The 19,072-nt window shown below is 35.2% G+C and overlaps 1 protein-coding gene across 2 annotated transcripts in view; it reads right to left on the bottom strand.

Annotated features, from left to right (window-relative positions):
- LOC148944151 (musculin-like) overlaps window positions 1-17,549 on the bottom strand; it is a 111,946-nt gene extending 94,397 nt beyond the window's left edge. Inside the window, exons 1-2 of one of the 2 annotated variants that reach the window (XM_089100330.1) lie at window positions 17,504-17,549; window positions 5,193-5,442 (exon numbers count right to left, since the gene is read on the bottom strand). In XM_089100330.1, coding sequence (XP_088956456.1) covers window positions 5,193-5,442; window positions 17,504-17,541 — 288 coding nt within the window. In that variant the 5' untranslated portion in view covers window positions 17,542-17,549. Of the gene's footprint in view, window positions 1-5,192; window positions 5,443-7,958; window positions 8,074-17,503 lie in introns of those variants that run through there. The other variant, XM_089100331.1, reaches the window with a different exon arrangement.
- Window positions 17,550-19,072: the final 1,523 nt, after the last annotated feature.

The raw sequence follows: 19,072 nt of genomic DNA, 5'->3' as shown, positions 1-19,072 counted from the left end.
TTATCTAGTTGTAACTTTGAAAAAGATTTAATTTTTTACAGTTATGACGTATAAAGGCTTCAAACATACTGACTTTTGGTATTCAAAATTAAATTAAAAATATTGAACAACAAATTTTTATTTGATTTTCTTAATCGTAGTTTTAGCGTTTTACTTTGAACAAACTAATTTGTTAATGCGTTACTTTTTATAAACACTGTGTCTAAAGGCATTAAACATTTTGGTGTTTGATAACCAAGTTCAAAACTGACGACATGGTTAAAAAATATCCGCCCACGGCATCGGCATTGCTCAACAAAACTAAATGCTGGAAGTTTATATCTTAGTTTTTGTAAGTAGGCTATTGTTTTGTATATCTTTTTGTAATTACTTACTTTTTTCATTTTTATATACTTTTAATTTGATTGACATACTTTTTCTATTGCCTCAAGAAAAATCTTAGTCTCTAAAATTTATTAAATAGATAAAAAAAAACAAGTTTTTTCAGGTGAAAGTAAGGAGCAACATTGAAAATTAAAACGAACAGAAATTATTACGTATATGAGGGAGTTGTTCCCCTCCTCAACACCTCATTCGTCACGCTACAGTTTTTCGGCACTTTTAAAAAAAAGTTACTTATTGTTCTAATTGAACCACCATTGTGTTTCAGGAGTCGATTTTTAGGAATTGGGGCCAAATTTAAACTTTAGTGTAAAGACCGAGGTGTTGAGGAGGGGTCAACCCCCTCATATACGTAGTAATTTCTGTTTGTTTAAACTTTTAATGTTGCTCCTTATTTTTAGTTAAAACAAATGTTTTTTAAAATTTCAGATAATTTTTTAAATAACGTCAGGTTACCTGGCTCCACCTCCACGGAAAAATACGCCTCCCCATGGAAATATTCTGAACAATTCAATCCATGCGAAAATTTACCCCGGACAATAACCCTTAACATCTCCACGCGTAAAATTGAATCGGTAAAGAGAAAGAAAGACATATAAAGAAATTTCGCATAGGAATTATGGCCAATTCACCCATTGTAAAATTTCCCCTGAAAACTTCCTTCTCATTGGAAAATTCTCCCAGTAGAAAATTCGTCGTCCCCTCCCCTCCCAAAAAATGTATGCATACTTCCCAAAAACAAATAAAAGAATGGGCAAATTTTATAACTTAAAAACTTCCCCAGGGACTGTAGGGGGTCTTTTTATCTCAAAAGACATAGTTATTAGGCCTTTCAACTATGCTGAACAAAAAAGCTATCTCAAAATTTTCATTGGACGATTTTGGAAATAAAGTGGCGTGGGAGGGGGCAAAGTTGCCCTACAATTTTTGGGTCACTTAAAAAGGGCACTAAAACTTTTCATTTCCGTTAGAATGAACCCTCTCCCATCGTTCTAGTCCCACTGGGTCGATGCGATCACCCCATGGGAAAAAACAACAAATAAACACGCATCCGTGATTTCTCTTCTGGCAAAATTGCAAAATTTCACATTTGTGCAGATATGAGCTTGAAACCCCTAGAGTTCGGTATTTTGATACGCTGAATCTGATGGTGTGATTTTCATTAAAATTCTATGACTTCGAGGGGGTCTTTGCCCCTCTTTTCAAAAATCAGACAAACTTTCTCCGGCTCCTAGCTTTTGATGGGTAAGAAAGACTAAACTTAATGAAACTTATATATTTGGAATCAGCAAATAAGCCAATTTTTTTGTATACCAATTGGTATCAAAATTCATTTTTTGGAGTTTTTGTTACTATTAAGCCGGGTCACTCCTTACTTGCAGTTCGTTACTATGAACTATTGGATTACCCATCAAAATCCGAAAAGAGATCATTGAAATATTGATTGTTTTTTCTGCGTTACCAAAAGTATTGTATTCATAAAACTTTACAGTTTCATGAAATATAATTAAACAAATTGAAAAGGTTTTTCAACCAAAGTGAGGAGCAAGTTTAAAACTTAAAACAAGTATAAATTACTCAGTATATAAGGGTCTGCCCCCTTCTCAATACCTTGCTCATCAAACAAAAGTTTTTTAGTACTTAATTTTTTTTTTTTACTATTGCAAATTTTCTTAAAAAATTTGGAAAAAGCCTAACTTCACAGTAAAGAGTAAGGAGCTAAGGAGAAGACTCTATGAAATAATCTTTTCAAATAGGTTTCAAATCTGTTCCTTGCTTTCAGTTGAAAAACTATTTTTTTATTTAGTTTCTGACTGTTTTTCAAATCATACCCAGACCTAATCAAGATATAATTTGAGGTACCGGTCCCTTAAATCCTCGGTTAATTGCTTTTAAAATGTGTAAATCAATAATTTTACGTTTAAATTAGGAATTTCAATTTTGGATAAAATTCGAATATTCTAAAAAAATTGTTGACGAATACCAGTTTTTATAAAAAGTCCTTGTTAATATTAATAGTAAATAGTTACAGTTGGATGAAAAGGAGTATTACTCTTTGTATGGGTGGAAATGCTATGAGACTTCTGATCTTTTACATAACTGAAGGCATCACAACCTCTACAATAGTATTTTCTTATCGATAAGTACATTACATATATTTGTTTAGATACATTGAAGTACTTCGTATAAATAGAAAAAGAAAATTATTACCATTTAGAATTGGTGAAAACTATGTTCCTAGCAGTATTTACTACCCCAAAGAAATTTTGTGGCGGGACTGACCATGACCTGCTTTGTCTTTTCCACCTCTGTGGTGGTAGATATTGGAATGTAAAGCTTTTGCTGTATAGATAAACATTTTAATTAATCCCTACTCCCCCTGCCTCTTTCAACATTTATCCGAACCCTCATGAAGAGTAAGCAGTTTGTCCATTAAAATGTACTTTTGTTGGAATCTACCCTACCCCCACCTAAACAATGACTCTACCCCCCCCCTCATTATAGTTGATACGCAATTACAGATCACCAAGCGTGGCCTATTTTCATTACAAATAAAGTGAATCAACTTGGTTGAATCCAGTACTGCCACCGTGTGACATTACTTCTTTTACAACTGGGAAGCCAAAAAAAGTTATTGATACTTTTAAATCTATTAGATTTTCGGAATTTTAAATTGATTACAAATTCATCCTCTTCAAGGTAAAGTCGTAGTTTGGTGCCTTAAACTACCTAAACTGTCTGCCAACCACCACTGCTATTTTAGTGTCTGCCCCCTGAAAACTTCCTGCCGGTGCCCTTGCAATCATGTAAATGTTTCAAATCCAAGATTGAAAGCCTAAATTAAAATATTGAAGAAATTAAATTCGAATATTTCACAGGAACATTCTAGTTTTTCAATTTCTGTGATTTTTTATTATATTAATTTTATTTTTCATTATTATTTATTATTATTTTTTATTATAATTATATTTTTATTACATTACTGTGATTTTAGTATACTAATAAATGTCTATATAGATAAAGGAATATTTGGATTAGGCGGCCAAATTTTCTGTGTGTTGATTTTGCAATTAAAAATTAACTTTTTGCAGATCCCAAAAGTTGATTGAAATCATTTCAAGCTCAATAATCTAGTCTCCAAATATACTTTTAAGCCTTCAGTAGCCTACCCATTTTTAGCTGCTAACAACCTCAGAAAAGCTTTTCTTGGCTCAACCTCTCTTTACCAGGGCTGATGATAACCAAAAATGGAGCCAGGGACAAACTTCTTCGTTCCCCCACCTTCTTTCGTTTGACTAACAACACCAATGCTAGTGAAGGTAGCAGACCTTAGCCTTGAGTATAGAAAGGTAGCGAAGTCCCTCCTAGCACTAATGTTTTCAAATGGTATACCAGAGTGCAGGATTTCTTAGGCATTTTTTATAATAAACTTGACGTTTTTTTACAGAGCCTTTTTTGCCGTTTCTACCGTAGCGCTTATATACTGGGTGGTAAACATTCTACTGACGCAACATCAGTCGATCAGAGATCTGACCTTGCAATAAATTTTAATTAAAAATTAATTTTAAACAATGATTCAACAGTAAGAAAAATACTTATATTGTTGCTGGGATAGAATAGAATAGAATTTATTTGCGCTAAAAGCCCATAGATCATGACAAAACATATAAAACAAACATCAATTACAAAGAAATTACACAAATACTAACATAACTCTACTGAAATCTACTTCCATGATTCATCGCAAGACAAAGGAATCGTGCTAAGCTTCTGACACCCGTAAAACACTCATCCGCACACACTCTCGCAAACCACTCAAAATCATAATCCCCCTCCTACCAAGCAATTCAAATCTCCCGTCACTCAGCTCCTCACATTCACACATAAAGTGATATACACTTTCATTTAAACCTCCATATATAGGACAAAAATAAGGACCAGACTTTGACCTTTCCCTCCCGAAAACTTTCTTCTTTGACCCAGTGGCAAACTATCAGCACTCATTTCAATTCATAACTTATACAAAGTTTGAGTTAAAGTAATTTATACAATAGATAGGTTAAATTTAATAGTTCTTAACTTTTGAAATTGATTCCTTTTATAATTTAAATGGAGACAAGGGATTTATCTAATGAAGCAGGAGGCACTTGAATTAAGTTGGAATCACTTTGGTATCTCCCGTGTAAGAAAATCCAGCTTTGCTTCTTAAATTGATGTAATTTGTGAGGTAAGTTGAATTTTAGAAGCAGTTGCCAGTTAAGCAGGTGCAAGTTTAGGTCCAATTATTCCGTATTTGATCACTGAACAAAATGTTTTTTTTTGTATTTTTACAACAGTCTCCTAAAGTTTAAAATTTATTTATAAATTTTTTTTAATTTTTATTGTTAGAAACTTTACTTCAATTTTCAAACAATATCCATATGAAGAAAAAGAATCAAAAGGTAGCAACGACAAAATTAATAACTCCACTCAACGCAAGTAGGCTAGTAAAAATATAACAAATCTTAAATGTAGGAAGACGCCACTGTGGCAGCAGAAACACATACTAATGCAGCTCAAGAACAAGGCGCAACTTAAAAGATTAATTATATATAATACTATATGAAAAACAGATTAACTGGATATATCATAGAACCTTAATTTGCTGCAAGTATTACAACAGGAAAGTTGCAGTTTCAACATAAGTGCCTGGGCACTGGAATGCATTGCTGTTCTTGCAACCAAATTCTTTAAAAAAAAGTCACTTGTCTTCTTAACTAGTCTTAATGGTAAACCCTGTGACTAAAGTATTAAGGTGCTGACAAACTTACCAGAGGCGTAGAGTTGCAAGAACTGACAGTTTGAGACGAACACGAGCCCTCTTCATCTTCCAACAATGTTTGACGCAAATGGGCAATATAAGTTGTTGCAAGTCGAAGAGTATCCAGTTTTGAAAGTTTTGTATCTGAAGGTACCCATGGCAGAGTTGTTTTTAACCGACAAAAGGCTTTGCTTAAAACACGCATTCGGGATCGTTCTCGCGCATTGGCAGCATTTCTTTGAGGTGGACGAGCTTCATCCCTGGAATTTTTTTTTGAAAAAATTAAAACACACTATAGAGTATTAGAAGAGATAGGGAAAAACAATATACAAACATAAACATAAAGCAACAGCAGCTACCGAAACAGAAAACAAACCTTTATCATAGTCAGTGCAATAGCGCTGCATAAGGAAAGAACGATGTTGGCACAATGTATTATTTATTTTTTGTCTTTGACCAGGGCACTTCGTATCGAAGGAATTATCGTAGAAACTTCAAAAATGGCTTATTCGATTGGAAATTGGAGTGGATTGTGCCATTTTTAATAGTCGAAAGTGATTGGAAGGCAACTAACACCCCTCCCACGCCCACCATTTCCCCTAACACATCCAATCAAAATTTTAAGATAGCCATTTTGTTCAGCGTAGTTGGTTCCCAAATAGAAATTACATTTTTGAGGAGGACAACACTCCCTAACAGCCCTCAGGGCAAGGGTAGTAAGTTATGCCTTGAGGGCATATAAGGTTTTTATAGAAAGCGTTGTCGTAGAAACTTCAAAAAAAGGCTCGTTCAATTGGAAATTTAAAGGGAAGCGCAAATAATGTTATGGTCTTGGGAAGGCATGGGGGTTTTGAGCCTTACTCATGTTAATTTCTGCTCGTTTTGAGTTTGACTAGGTTATTTATTGCAAGTTTTGTTTATTTTGGGTTACACTTATATATTAATGCTGATTTGTTGTAGTTTTAAGTCTGGTAGATTATTTGATTTTAATTTTGCTCATTTTTGGTTTAATGAAGTTCTTTACTTTTTTTTGAAAAGCTTATTTTGTGGAAAAAGCTTTTTTCATTAATCAAAAGATAAAAACGAAAAAGCAGGCTCATTTACACTAAGCATAAGAATGGACACAACGTTTCAAAAGGGTAACCCAAATGCGAAAGCGATTTTCAGTTTGGAATATTTTGTTACAATATTGTACCGCATTACAGTATTGTATTTAGTATTGTTAATCGAAAAATGGTTTATACAGTTTTAACGCTAAAGTTAATAACCTATGCCTATAAAACCTGGAGTTGAAAGAATTGTGTTAGCCTCAATGCAGCAAAATAAAAAACTCTCAATAAAAACACGCATGACTTCGTTTCAATAGCTGGATTTTGTGTCACCTGATGAAGAAGAAACGTCCACATCGGGAAATATACTGGTCGTTTGAGTCTCGACAAGAGTGGACAAATTCTGGCAGCTATTTTTCTTTCTTCAGACAAAACTTAGTGTTTGTGCCCAAGTAAAAATACATTTGTTGTGTGTTTGTTTAGATTGCAACTAAAATGGGTACCATCAGAACAAATCGAACAACAAATTTGTTTTGACCACAAATCAAAATAGAAACAGCTCTCACATACAGAATTTGCTCTGGTAGGCAGTTATTGCGTCACTTGTTGAAGACAAGATTCCGCATGGGAGAATACTTGGCTATGTTTTCATCCTAGGCATTCCTCCCCCCTAAATGGGGATTTTTTAGGTCTTTTAGGGGTGAACTTTTTAATTTAGGGATTTGGGGATTTTTTAGGGATTTTTACAAGTCATCCGGAATTTTGAAAGAATTTCTAGGGTTTCGGCCCTAGAAAATTCTCTTCCAACCTAAAAAGGTAAAATAGGGTAGAAGCAGTTTTCCGCTCAACTTTTCCAGAAAGTTGATAGTCTGCATGCGCTAAAAAGAGAGCCAAGGATGTTTTCCAGAGTCGATTCTAAAGCACGTTTGTTATGTTTGAATGCTTGCCTATGCTCGATAGAGCTTTCTAGGCAGCTTTCTAGAGCTTTCTAGGCAGCTGCCTTGTTCCTTTTCCAAATTCTCCCTGCCTCTTTTTCTGACTTTTGATCAATGAACCGCAATCAATAACTACCCATAAATGACACCATATATTGTACAGAAATTGGGATACCAGGTAATCTGTCACCTTTTACTGGTCGTTTTAAATATTTGTTCTATCCAGAGGATCATGACTTTCTTGACAATAAAGAAAATTTTCAATTTCAAGATGATTAGTTTTAGGTGATTGAAAACCAGGTGATACTCATTGATACTATATGCCCTGCCTGCTATTTGCCTGTATATTTGCCATATGAAAAAGGTTACATTACTATCGCTTAGAAAATGAATTTCAGAAAAGATACAATACAACAGCTACTATTTGCAAAAAGCTACCAAAAATTTCACTCTTTTTTGTTCCTTAGTTTTTTTTTAATAGATGTTTCTACAACACCAAATGGATAAAGGCAGGTTTTGTTGTATTTACCTAGTTTTACTATGACATAGCCTTGCTTGTTTAGCCTGCCTGGCTCCCAAGTGAAAGACTGAAATACAATGCAATATTGACATAGAAGAGTTTATTTGTCATTGGATAAACTTAGCTAAATTTAACAGGATGACCCATGATAATAAGTAACCCTAAATAGAAAAAAAATTATGTTTCTACTAGAAATAATTTATTCACATAACGGGATCTGCATGATTATGGTGGGGATCTACCATTATGGTGGAAACACATTTTATCAATACCTTTCTTCCATTCTTGATGAAGATAAATCAGCAAATTAATGGTCAAAAACAAAGCTTTTCATCATCAAAAACAGACTTTTCTGACAGAAAAGAAAAACACTTTAAATGTGCCAGATCTGACTTTTTGAGTCTTAAAAAGTAGTAATGTAAACTTGGTCTTCCTGATAAAGTTGAAAAAACACGATCAACTTGGCCTGAAAAAGACATAATGAAGACATGTCCAAATGCTTAAAAATGAGACTGGTTGGATATTATTTATGACGATGCATCTTAAAGATTCCAACAAAAACGAGGGTATTGCAAAAATAGTAATAGAGAAGAAAGAAAAGATGGCAAACACACACTAAAAAATGTCTCCACCTGGTCCAAAATTTGGTCCAAAAAAACCTGGTCCAAAAAAATGTCTCCAAAATTTGGCACCGGAATCCATCAATCAAAACTGAACCGAACAATGCTAAAAAGCATTATTTTAAACGTCTAAAGAATAATTTTTCAGAAGGGCTCAAAACCCCTATGCCTTCCTAAGGCCAGAACATATTTTGCACTTTACTGAAAAAAATATAAAATGTTTTGCTTCTATAACTTTAATCAATCAAATAATATTAACATTTTGATTATCAAATATCAGTATATGTATATTAAACTGATAATGCACATTTCATTTGTATTTTTTCAGTAAAGTGCAAATTATGTTCTGGCCTTGGGAAGGCATAGGGGTTTTAAGCCCAACTCATGTTAATTTCTGCTCGTTTTGAGCTTGACTCGGTTATTTATTGTAATTTTTGTTGATTTTGGGCTGCAATTACTCGTCGATGCTGGAATATGGTAATTTTAAGATTGATAGATTATTTGATTCGACTTTCGCTCATTTTTGGTTTAATGGAGTTCTTTACTTTTCTTTGAAAAACTTATTTTGTGGAAAAAGTTTTTTTTAATTAATTTCTGCTCGTTTTATATTGACATAGTCTTTTATGGGGAAAAGAAAATAATAGTTTAAATCTTTTCCTTTCTTTTAAAGACTTTATAGTTTGGCCTGCTATTTGTATGCTGGAGAAAATTTTTCAGCAATTTTTAACAACATGCACCCTTTTAAAAATTTTGACACAAACAGTAGTGTTTAATTTAGTTTCATACCTCCTCTAGTTGACCTGAAGTAGTAAACTTGATAACATTCGCAAAAAGATCTTTTTACTTTCTTTGATAGCTTGTATACACTCCCGCTATTTTGATTTGGTTAAATTTTAAGAGCAGAAGTAGCTCCGAAAGTTTGAATATAATACCCTCAGTCGTTCTTGGGATACTGTTGAGATGTCTCATTGAGAATTAACATTAACAGAGTGTATTTTGATTTAATCTTAACTTACAACCTTTGCCCTGGGGACTCTTGGGGTTTTCTCATCCTTAAATACATAATTTCCAGAACTTTCAACTACGTTGAACAAAATGGCTATCTCTAAACTTTGATTAAATGTGTTTGGGGAAATGGTGAGCGTGAGAGGGAGGTTAATTACTCTCAGCTCACTTTTAAGTATTATAAATGGCAATTTCAATTTCCAAACAAATGAGCCCTTTTTGAAATTTTTACAACAACTTTGTGTATAAACCTTATATGCCCCAAGGGCATAACTTACAACATTTGCACTGAGGGCTCTGAGGGGGTTATCATCCTAAAAGACCTAATTTCCAGAACTTTCAACAACGTTGAACAAAATGGCTATCTCAAAATTTTAATTGAATGTGTTTGGGGAAATGGTGGGCGTGAGAGGGGGTTTAGTTGCCCTCCAATTATTTTCAACTATTAAAAGGGCACTAGTCCTGTCAATTTTCAATTGATTGAGCCCTTTTCGATCTTTTAAAAACAACGCTTTCTATAAAAACCTTACATGCCCCCAGGGCATAACTTACAACCATTGCCCTGACGGTTGTGGGGGGGAGGGTGGGTTGTCATCCTTAAAGACCTAAAATTTAGATCGGATGTGTTTAAGGGAATGATGGGCGTGGGGGGGGGCTATTTACCCTGCAATCACTTTCGACAATTTAAAAGGGCACTAGCTCTTTTAATTTCCAATCGAATGAGCTTTTTTTGAAGTTTCTACGACAACGCCTTCTATAAAAACCTTATATGCCCAAGGGCATAACTTACAACCCGTGCCCTGAAGGCTATGGTGGAGTGTCCTCCTCAATAAATAATTTCTATTTGGAAATCAACTACGCTGAACAAAATGGCTAACTCTAAATTTTGATTGGATATGTTTCGGGAAATGGGGGGTGTGGATGGGGTGTTAGTTGCCTTCCAATAACTTTCGACTATTAAAAAGGGCACAAGCCACTCCAATTCCCAATTGAATCAGCCCTTTTCGAAGTTTCTACGACAACTTTTTCGACACGAAATGCCCTGGTCTAAAGGAAAAAAATAAAAACTGATACATTGTGCCAACATCGTTTTTATATGCCCCCAGGGCATAACTTGAAACCCCTGCCTCGAGGGTTGTGGGGGAGTGTCCTCCTAAAAAAAATATTTTCTATCTGGAAATCAACTACGCTGAACAAAATGGTTATCTCAAAATTTTGATTGGATGTATTTGGGGGAATGATGGACCTGGAAGGGGGGGGCTAGTTGCCCTCCAATCACTTTTGACTATTAAAAAGGGCACTAGCCACTCTAATTTCCAATAAACGAGCCCTTTCCGAAGTTTCTACGACAACTCCTTCGATACGAAGTGCCCGGGTACGGAGAAAAAAATAATATATTGTGCCAACATCGTTCTTTACTTAGGCAGCGCGATCGCGCTGCCTATGATAGGACAATTTTTTTAAAGTGCTGAAAACTTTAGTGTGAAGAGTAAGGTATTTAGGAGGGGGCACCCCCTTCATATAAGGAACAATCTCTGTTCGCTTCGAGTTTTAAAGTTGCTCCTTACTTTCAATTGAAAAAAAAATGTTTTTTCTGTTTGATTAATTCCAAGTTATTTTGAACTCATTGTGTAACTTTAGTCCTGTTATCATGAATATATGATCTTACTTCGTTTATGCATTTTTTAGTACTGTTCTTTAAGTTTCCTTAAGACAGATTTTTTTCCATTTTTTTTTAAATTAATAGCTAGCTGTAAATTTCGGACAAAGCTAAGAGTGAATAACATAATATAGTTTAATATGTATTTTAAAACTTTATTTTTCAATCGGTAGAATTTTACAGTGTTCGAGGGGCTAGCCACGCTCTGCCACCTTAGGAGCATCTTTGAGCACCACATGTTCCACCATACATGACATGCCTCGACACTAGACGCTTCGACACTAGTAACAACCCATGTAGATTTCAACAGACGATTTAAAGACAAATAGGGGCGTAGAATCAATGATTGGGGTGCACCAACGAAACTTGGGTTCTCCCATTGATATTTTCACCCTTCTATCCCTCTAATTAATACAACTTTCGACCTTCTGGGGGGGGGGCTACATGCGGCTAAAACCACCCGCCCAAGATCAACCCCTGTTTAAAAACAAGACAAGTTCAGATTTATTCACAATGAGATGCATGTACAATAATACACTATGATAATCCCCTAAAGGTTCCTTGGCCTGTAAAGCAAAGGGAATATATACGAGTCACTTACTGAGAGAAAAAAGTCGCTTACAGAGAAAGAAGAGAACGCAAGAATTAAACGTAAGTAGATAAATTAAATAAAATTACCTAAAAAACGTGTTAATTTAATTTATTAAACAGTAGCCTCTATGAAGCCAAAAAGTTGTTAAAAAAATTTAAGGGGCTAAAAGAGTGGTATTTTGGAGATAGTTCGGGCGTCATATGCCACATAATGTGACTCGCCATTACAGGATTGGAATCTGACCTTACAGATGTCCTAAAAGGAATTTGATAATGACTGTGTTACTAAGATGATAATTATTTTGGTCAGCGGTATAAGATGGTGATTCGAGTTAAGTAAAGGGATAACCACTGAACGATTAGTTTCATGAACGGGTGTTCTAAATATATTTTAAACCTTGGAAAACGGTTTTAAAAGAAGGGAAAATTGGCATCCACACTATTGGACAGTAAGAAATGCCAAAATTGGACCAAGCAGCGAAAAGAAAAATCATGGCAATATATTATGATTTCTGATCAACATTTTCTTTTTGGTTATTTATCAGTCTTCAGTATTCACTGTTTCTGCTGCCCTACGGGGCAAGCAAGATGGACAAAAGCCATTTCAAAAATGTTGTGAAAACAAAATTAATGAAAAAACAAGCATAGTTCCTCAGCATTTCTATTATAAAATCTGTCTCCTTTTGAGGTGGGTTATAAAGCCTTACAGGGACTCAAGAATCTATTATGTTTGGCAGGTTCAGTTGTGTGGATAAAAAGTAACGTCATCTGGGGAAGGGGAGAAGGCGGCATATCTCCCTTGGATTTTCTGCCCTCCATATTTCAAAAATACCTAGTTGGGGGTATATTCTTTGAAAAAGTTGAATTCTTGACAAATTGTCCTCCTACACATTGAGAAATATATTTTCCCCTCCCCCCTTTTCAATTTACAATAAAAAATTAAGAATAAGGAAATACACTTATAGATTGTATTATTTAACTTTCAATATAAAGTTTACAGATAAGTTGTGAATTTTTTTTTACGTACCACACTGCTGTTTGCCACGATTGGAAAACACATCCCAGATTCCTAAATTTAAAATACTAAACCCCTCCTCTTAGAGTTTCTTGAATTGGCGCTGCTGTGTGTAAATTCTATGGTGAGACTTAGAGGAGAAGCCATAATAAAGCATCAAATTTACTACTACTACCACTAATAACTCACCGGAGCACCAAGCCATGTGAGGCCAGAACAGCTACGTACGTTCCTCCTCCATCCCAATCTAATCAAAGCCTCCCTTTTTACACCCTCCCACGAAGTTCCAATTTCCTTTAAATCTTTCTTTAAGACGTCCTCCCATACCGAACAAGGACGACCTGCTTTCCATTTAGCCCTAGACGGTTAGCCGAAAAGAACTAACTTCGGCAATCTGTCATCCTTCATCTGCACAACGTGACCTAGCCACCTCAACCTTTCTTTCATTATAGCCTTATAGAGCGGTATTGAATCACATTTTTCGTACAGACTATTGTTTGAAATACGGTCAGTCAGCCGTGTGCCCAGAGCAATCCTTAAGCAATTTTTCTGGAAAACATCCAGCAAACCTTCATCTGCTTTTCGAAACGCCCATGCTTCAGAACCATACTTGACTACTGTCATCACTGTAGCTTCTAATTTTCCAATCTTCGTTTGCAGACTTATGTTCCTATTCTTCCAAACTTTTTTTTAACCGTGACAAAATACCCTGTGCCTTGGCTTTTTTACTTTTAATATCTTCACTGCTCCCACCATCTTTACTAATAATACTACCAAGGCAGGTGAATCTACCCACCTGATCAATCTTTTCATTACTCAACGTCACCTTTTCATCTTCGCTTATTCCTAGCCTTAGTGACTTAGTCTTCTTAATATTAATATTCAAACCTATTCTAGCACCCTGAACTCGCAAAACCTCTAAAAGTTCATTGATTTTGCTCACACTTTCATCTAGGAAGCTTAAATCATCAGCATAATTTAAGTCCAGGAGAGTTTTTCCTCCTCATTTGATTCCGTGGTCTTTCATTGCCTTTCCTGTGCTCCTTAAGACAAAGTCCATCAAAATAATCCATATAAAGGAGGATAGAACACAACCCTGCTTAACTCCTGATTTAATACAAAACCAGCTGCTAACCTAATTTCTTACCTTAACCGCAGCAGTGTTATACTTGTACATAGCACTAATCACTTTAATATATTTGTCTGGTATACCATACAAGGATAAAACCTTTGCTAAAGCTCTTCTATCAGCAGAATCGATCGCTTGCTCATAATCTATAAAACTGAGGACCAAAGGTGTTTGAAAACTTAGGCATTTCTCAATTATAAACCTAAGAGTGAAAATTTGGTCAACACATCCTCTACCTTTTCTAAAACCGCACTGTTCTTCTCTTAAAACTTTGTCTATGGCATCTCTCAGTCTAAAAAGTATCATAATACTAAGTAATTTGCTACCTACAGAGACCAGACTAACCCAGACTACAGAGACCTTTTTTAAAAATCATATTCATACTCTTCAGTAACTTATTTCTAACCTCAGAGCCGCCATATTTAAAAAACTCATTTACCACACAATCAGCAACTGGAGCATTATTATTTTTTAATCCTTTTAGTACTGTCGCTAATTCTTCCTCACAAAACAAAACTTCCTTCACATCCAAAGTATCACAAACTTTTCATTTTCCTCTATATTAAATTTAGATATGACTTAAGTACTTCTAAAATTCTATCCCGATTTCCGAGGGAGACTTCGTACATGAAACAAAAAAAGGAAGCAAAAATAAAACTCTAACATCTAGGGCAAGAAAATTAATTAAGTACGAAATAAATAAAACGTAACATAAAAAGTTAAATGGTTAATACATATCAAGCTGCCAATATAAAGATTAAGTAGAAATAAATAAATATACATAATCATCTAAACTATATATATATATTAAATAAAAAAAACAAGTTTTTTTTAACTGAAAGTAAGGAGCGACATTAAAACTTAAAACGAACAGAAATTATTCTGTATATGAAAGGGGCTGTCCCCTCCTCAACACCTCGCTCTTTACGCTAAAGTTTTTTATTGTTTAAAAAATATAGAGTTGGGAGAAAGAGTCAAACTATAGTGTAAAGAGCGAGGCGTTGAGTAGGGGGCAGTCCCTTCCATATACGGAATAATTTCTGTTCGTTTTAAATTTTAACTTTGTTCCTTACTTTCATTTAAAAAAAACTTATTTTTTTTATTTAATTTTTGAATGTTTTTGAATAAATGCAGATTTTGAGCTTGGCTCACAGTATATGAACAATTAAAACAAAATTTGCATATTAATTTACTTCTATTTGGTTAAATTGCTTTCTCGAAACTTGTTTCATTTTATTTACGAACGTTTTTATTAGTAATAAATATAAGTAACTTACGAATTAACTTACGTAACGAACTTCTATATTCATATATTTTTAATACATATATTACGGGGTTCACCCCCTTGTCAATACCTTGCTCTTTAAGCGAAAGTTCAAATTTTGTTCCAATTCTTTAAAAATGACCGCTTAATTACAAAGGCCGTTAATTAGAATAAATAGCTCTTATGAAAGTACTAAAAAATCTCTGGCTTAAAGAGTGAGGTATTGACTAGGGGGTGAACCCAATCCTATATGTAATATAATCTGTTCATTTAAAGTTTTAATGTTGTTGCTGTTGCAGTTAAAAAACTTGTTTTTTTTAAATTTAATTTCTGATCTTTTTTTAAATAATGCTGGGAAGTTCGGCATCCCCTTCATGGCAATGTCCCTTCCCCCATGAAAACTTCCTTTATGGAAAGATCCTCCCACATAACCCCCGACCCCAGGCACGTACGCAGGAATTTGTTTCGGGGGGGGGGGGCAATTTTTTTCGTGGGGGGGGGGGCAAATCCTTCAAACCCATTATTTTGTGAGAAAAATCAGAAATTTATGGGAAAATGAAAAAAATCGTGAGATTTCGGGGGGGGGGGGGGCTCGGGCCCGGAGGCCCCCCTGCGTACATCCCTGCCCAACCCCCTCCCCCCACTACCAGGAAAAATATCCCCTGAAAACGTCTGTACTGTATACTTCCCAATAACCAATACTATATGTTAACATTGGGTAAAGTTCATAGCTTCAGCCCTCCTCCCGGGAACTTCGGGGGATTAAGTCATCTAAAAAGACATACTTATAATATTTTCGAACATGCTGAACAAAATGGCTATCTCAAAATTTTGATCAGGTGACTTTGGGAAAACAATGAGCGTGGGAGGGGGCCTAGTTGCCCTCCATTTTTTTTTGGTCACTTGAAAAGGGCACTAGAACTTTTAATTTTCATTCCAATGAGCCCTCCCACGATATTCTAGGACCACTGGGTCGATACGAACCCCTGGGGAAAAAAAAAAATAAAAATAAACACGCACCCGTGATCTTTCTTCTGGCAAAAAAAATGCAAAATTCCACATTTTTGTAGATAGGAGCTTGAAACCTCTACAGTAGGGTTCTCTGATACGCGGAATATGATGGTGTGATTTTCATTAAGGTTCTATAATTTTTAGAGGGTCTTTCCCCCTTTTTTCGAAAATCAGCCAAATTTTCTCAGGCGCGTAACTTTTGATGGGTAGGATTAAACTTGATGAAACTTATATATTTGAAATCAAAATTAAAATTTGGTTCTTTTGATGTATGTATTTGTATCAAAATACCGTTTTCTAGAGTTTCGTTTACCAGGTCCCAATAACCAGTACTACGTATATGTTAACATTGGGTAAAGTTCATAGCTTTGAGCCCTCCTCCTTGGGGCTTCGAGGGATTAAAAAATCCTAAAAGACATATTTATAATATTTTCGACCATGCTGAACAAAATGGCTATCTCAAAATTTGGATCAGATGAATTTGGGAAAAAAATGAGCGTGGGATGGGGCCTACTTGCCCTCCATTTTTTTAGTCACTTAAAAAGGGCACTTGAGCTTTTAATTTCCGTTCGAAAGATCAGTCCCACGATATTTTAGGACCACTGGGTCGATACGATCACCCCTGGAAAAAAAAAAAAAAAAAAAAAAAAAAAATAAAAAACACGCATCCTTGATCTTTATTCTGGCAAAAAATGGAAAATTCCACATTTTTTTAGATAAGAGCTTGAAACCTCTAGAGGAGGGTTTTCTGGTATGCTGAATATGGTGGTGTTATTCTACTTTAGGTTTTATTGTGCTGAGGGTGTCTTTCCTCCTTTTTCAAAAATCGGCAAAATTTTCTCAGACGATTAACTTGTGATAGATAAAATTAAACTTGATGAAAATTTTATATTTAAAATAAAAATTAAAATCTGATACTTTTGATGTGTCTATTGGTATCAACATTCAGTTTTTTAGAGTTTCGGTTACCATTGAGCCGGGTCGCTCCTTACTTTACAGTTTGTTACCACGAACTGTTTGATAAATAATATATAAAATTGATAAAATGAAATTTTTACAACACAAGTTATTTTATATCTTCAATGGAGAATGCAATGGATTAAGAAAAGCCCCAGAGCCCAGTTTGCCTACTTTCAGCTGAAATTTAGTTTCTTCAAAAATCTTGTCGTAACTAAGATAGGCCCAAAAAATTCAAGCAGCTACAGAAATAAGTCAGCTGTCTTCAGTATACCTTTGTCTTTATGGTACTATATGACTCATTTTTCATTTTTCACTGTCATTTTCAGTTGACTTGGGAAAATCGGCTCCAACTTTCCCCCCTCCAGGATTTTGAGGAAATTACGCCACTGCCTTCCTCCCCTCTAAATTGGTACAACAGATCACCCCATGTACAAAAACATATTTTTACCATTATTTCTACTCAACAAGTCCCATATTTTGCAATATTTGAGGGGAAGTGGCATAATTTCCAGAGCCTTTGGTTCTGGAAATTTTAGAAGTTTTTCTAGTGAAAATTACGTACCAACAGTTATCAATTTCCTCTTTCTTTCTTCTAGGCATTTTTACTGGTCGAAAACAGCAGAGAAACTAATTCAAATTTTCTAACATAGTTTTATGAAAATAGAATATCTATAGTAGCCCCTCCTACTTTCGGAATTTCCATCCAATGGTGGGGATTATTACACAGTCAAAGTATTTCTATAAACTCTGATACGTGGAACGTGTTTAGAAAACGGAAAAGGTTCTGCGTAAAGGTCATTTTCACATTCTAATATTCCTCTTTTTTCCTAATTTCACGGACGTATTTTGTTTTTTGGAACGAAATTACATAGACCAGGCTTGAAATAGGTCAGTATTTTCCCCAGTCATTTGACTATGAGCGGAATATCAATGAAGGGGATGGGGGGGGCAACAACGGTTTTAGGCCCCATAATATGGTGGGCAAGGTAAACCAAAGGTATTTAAAAATATAAAAAAATGGAATTTAATGTCAGATGTGAGAAAACTGGGGAGGAGGGAGCTGCAACTGATAGTGGGGTAGTCATCTTTCCTCAGCTTGGGTTTATTTTTCTTGTGTCAGTTTTCACTTAAGATTGTATAAATATTTGAAGCGGAAAAAATTCACTAGAACAATATTTAGCTACCCCCCCCCTGAACCTTGTAAAATATATCCAGACACCCAAGAACAATGCTGGTAGTAACATTAGTACTACAGTCACTGCAGCAAAACAAATATTTATGTTCATGGTTTTAAATAATGAGCTATTCAGAATAATTATATTTATAATTATGTATTACCGGCATAATAAAACCAACAATTTTGATGACTCAGCTGGCGGAACTGATGGTGGAGGATAATGAAATTGCTGCCTTAAAGGTCGTATCTGACATGAAGTGAGTTCCCGGGCCCGGAAGGCCAGGTCCCAGTATCTTCTTTACCTTTTCTTTACCTTTACCTTAAAGAAAGTATCTTCTTTACCTTTTCTGAGCATTCACAGATTTCTTACTTCTTTTCTTTTTCATAGGCAGCGCAATAGCGGCTGAACTGATGGTGGAGGACAATAAAATTGCTGCCTTAAAGGTTGTATCTGACATGAAGCGAGTTCCCGGGCCCGGAAGGCCAGGTCCGAATGTTCGTCCAATTAACACAAAGTATCTTCTTTACCTTTTCTGAGCATTCACAGATTTCTTACTTCTTTTCTTTTTCATAGGCAGCGCAATAGCGCTGCCTAAGTAAAGAACAATGTAGGCAATATGTATTATTATTATTATTATTTTTTTTTTTTTTTGGTCTCTTTTAGACCAGGACACTTCGTATCGAAGGAGTTGTCGCAGAAATTTCGAAAAAGCTGATTCAATTGGAAATTGAAAGGGCTAGTGCCCTTTTTAATAGTCAAAAGGGATTGGAGGGCAACTAACACCCCTTCCACGCCCATCATTTCCCCAAACACATTCAATCAAAATTTTGAGATAGCCATTTTTTTTTAGCGTAGTTGAATAGTCTGAAAATTATCTCTTTGAGGATGAAAACCTCCCCCAAGGGCCCCCAGGGCAGGGGTTGTAAGTTATGCCATGGGGGCATTTAAGGTTT

This window comes from Artemia sp. Qi Xiang Cuo, chromosome 14 (genome assembly GCF_049724085.1).
Source record: "Artemia sp. Qi Xiang Cuo chromosome 14, ASM4972408v1, whole genome shotgun sequence".
In the NCBI taxonomy this organism is placed as follows: Eukaryota; Metazoa; Arthropoda; class Branchiopoda; order Anostraca; family Artemiidae; genus Artemia; species Artemia sp. Qi Xiang Cuo.
This window is presented reverse-complemented; position numbering and strand designations above follow the sequence as displayed.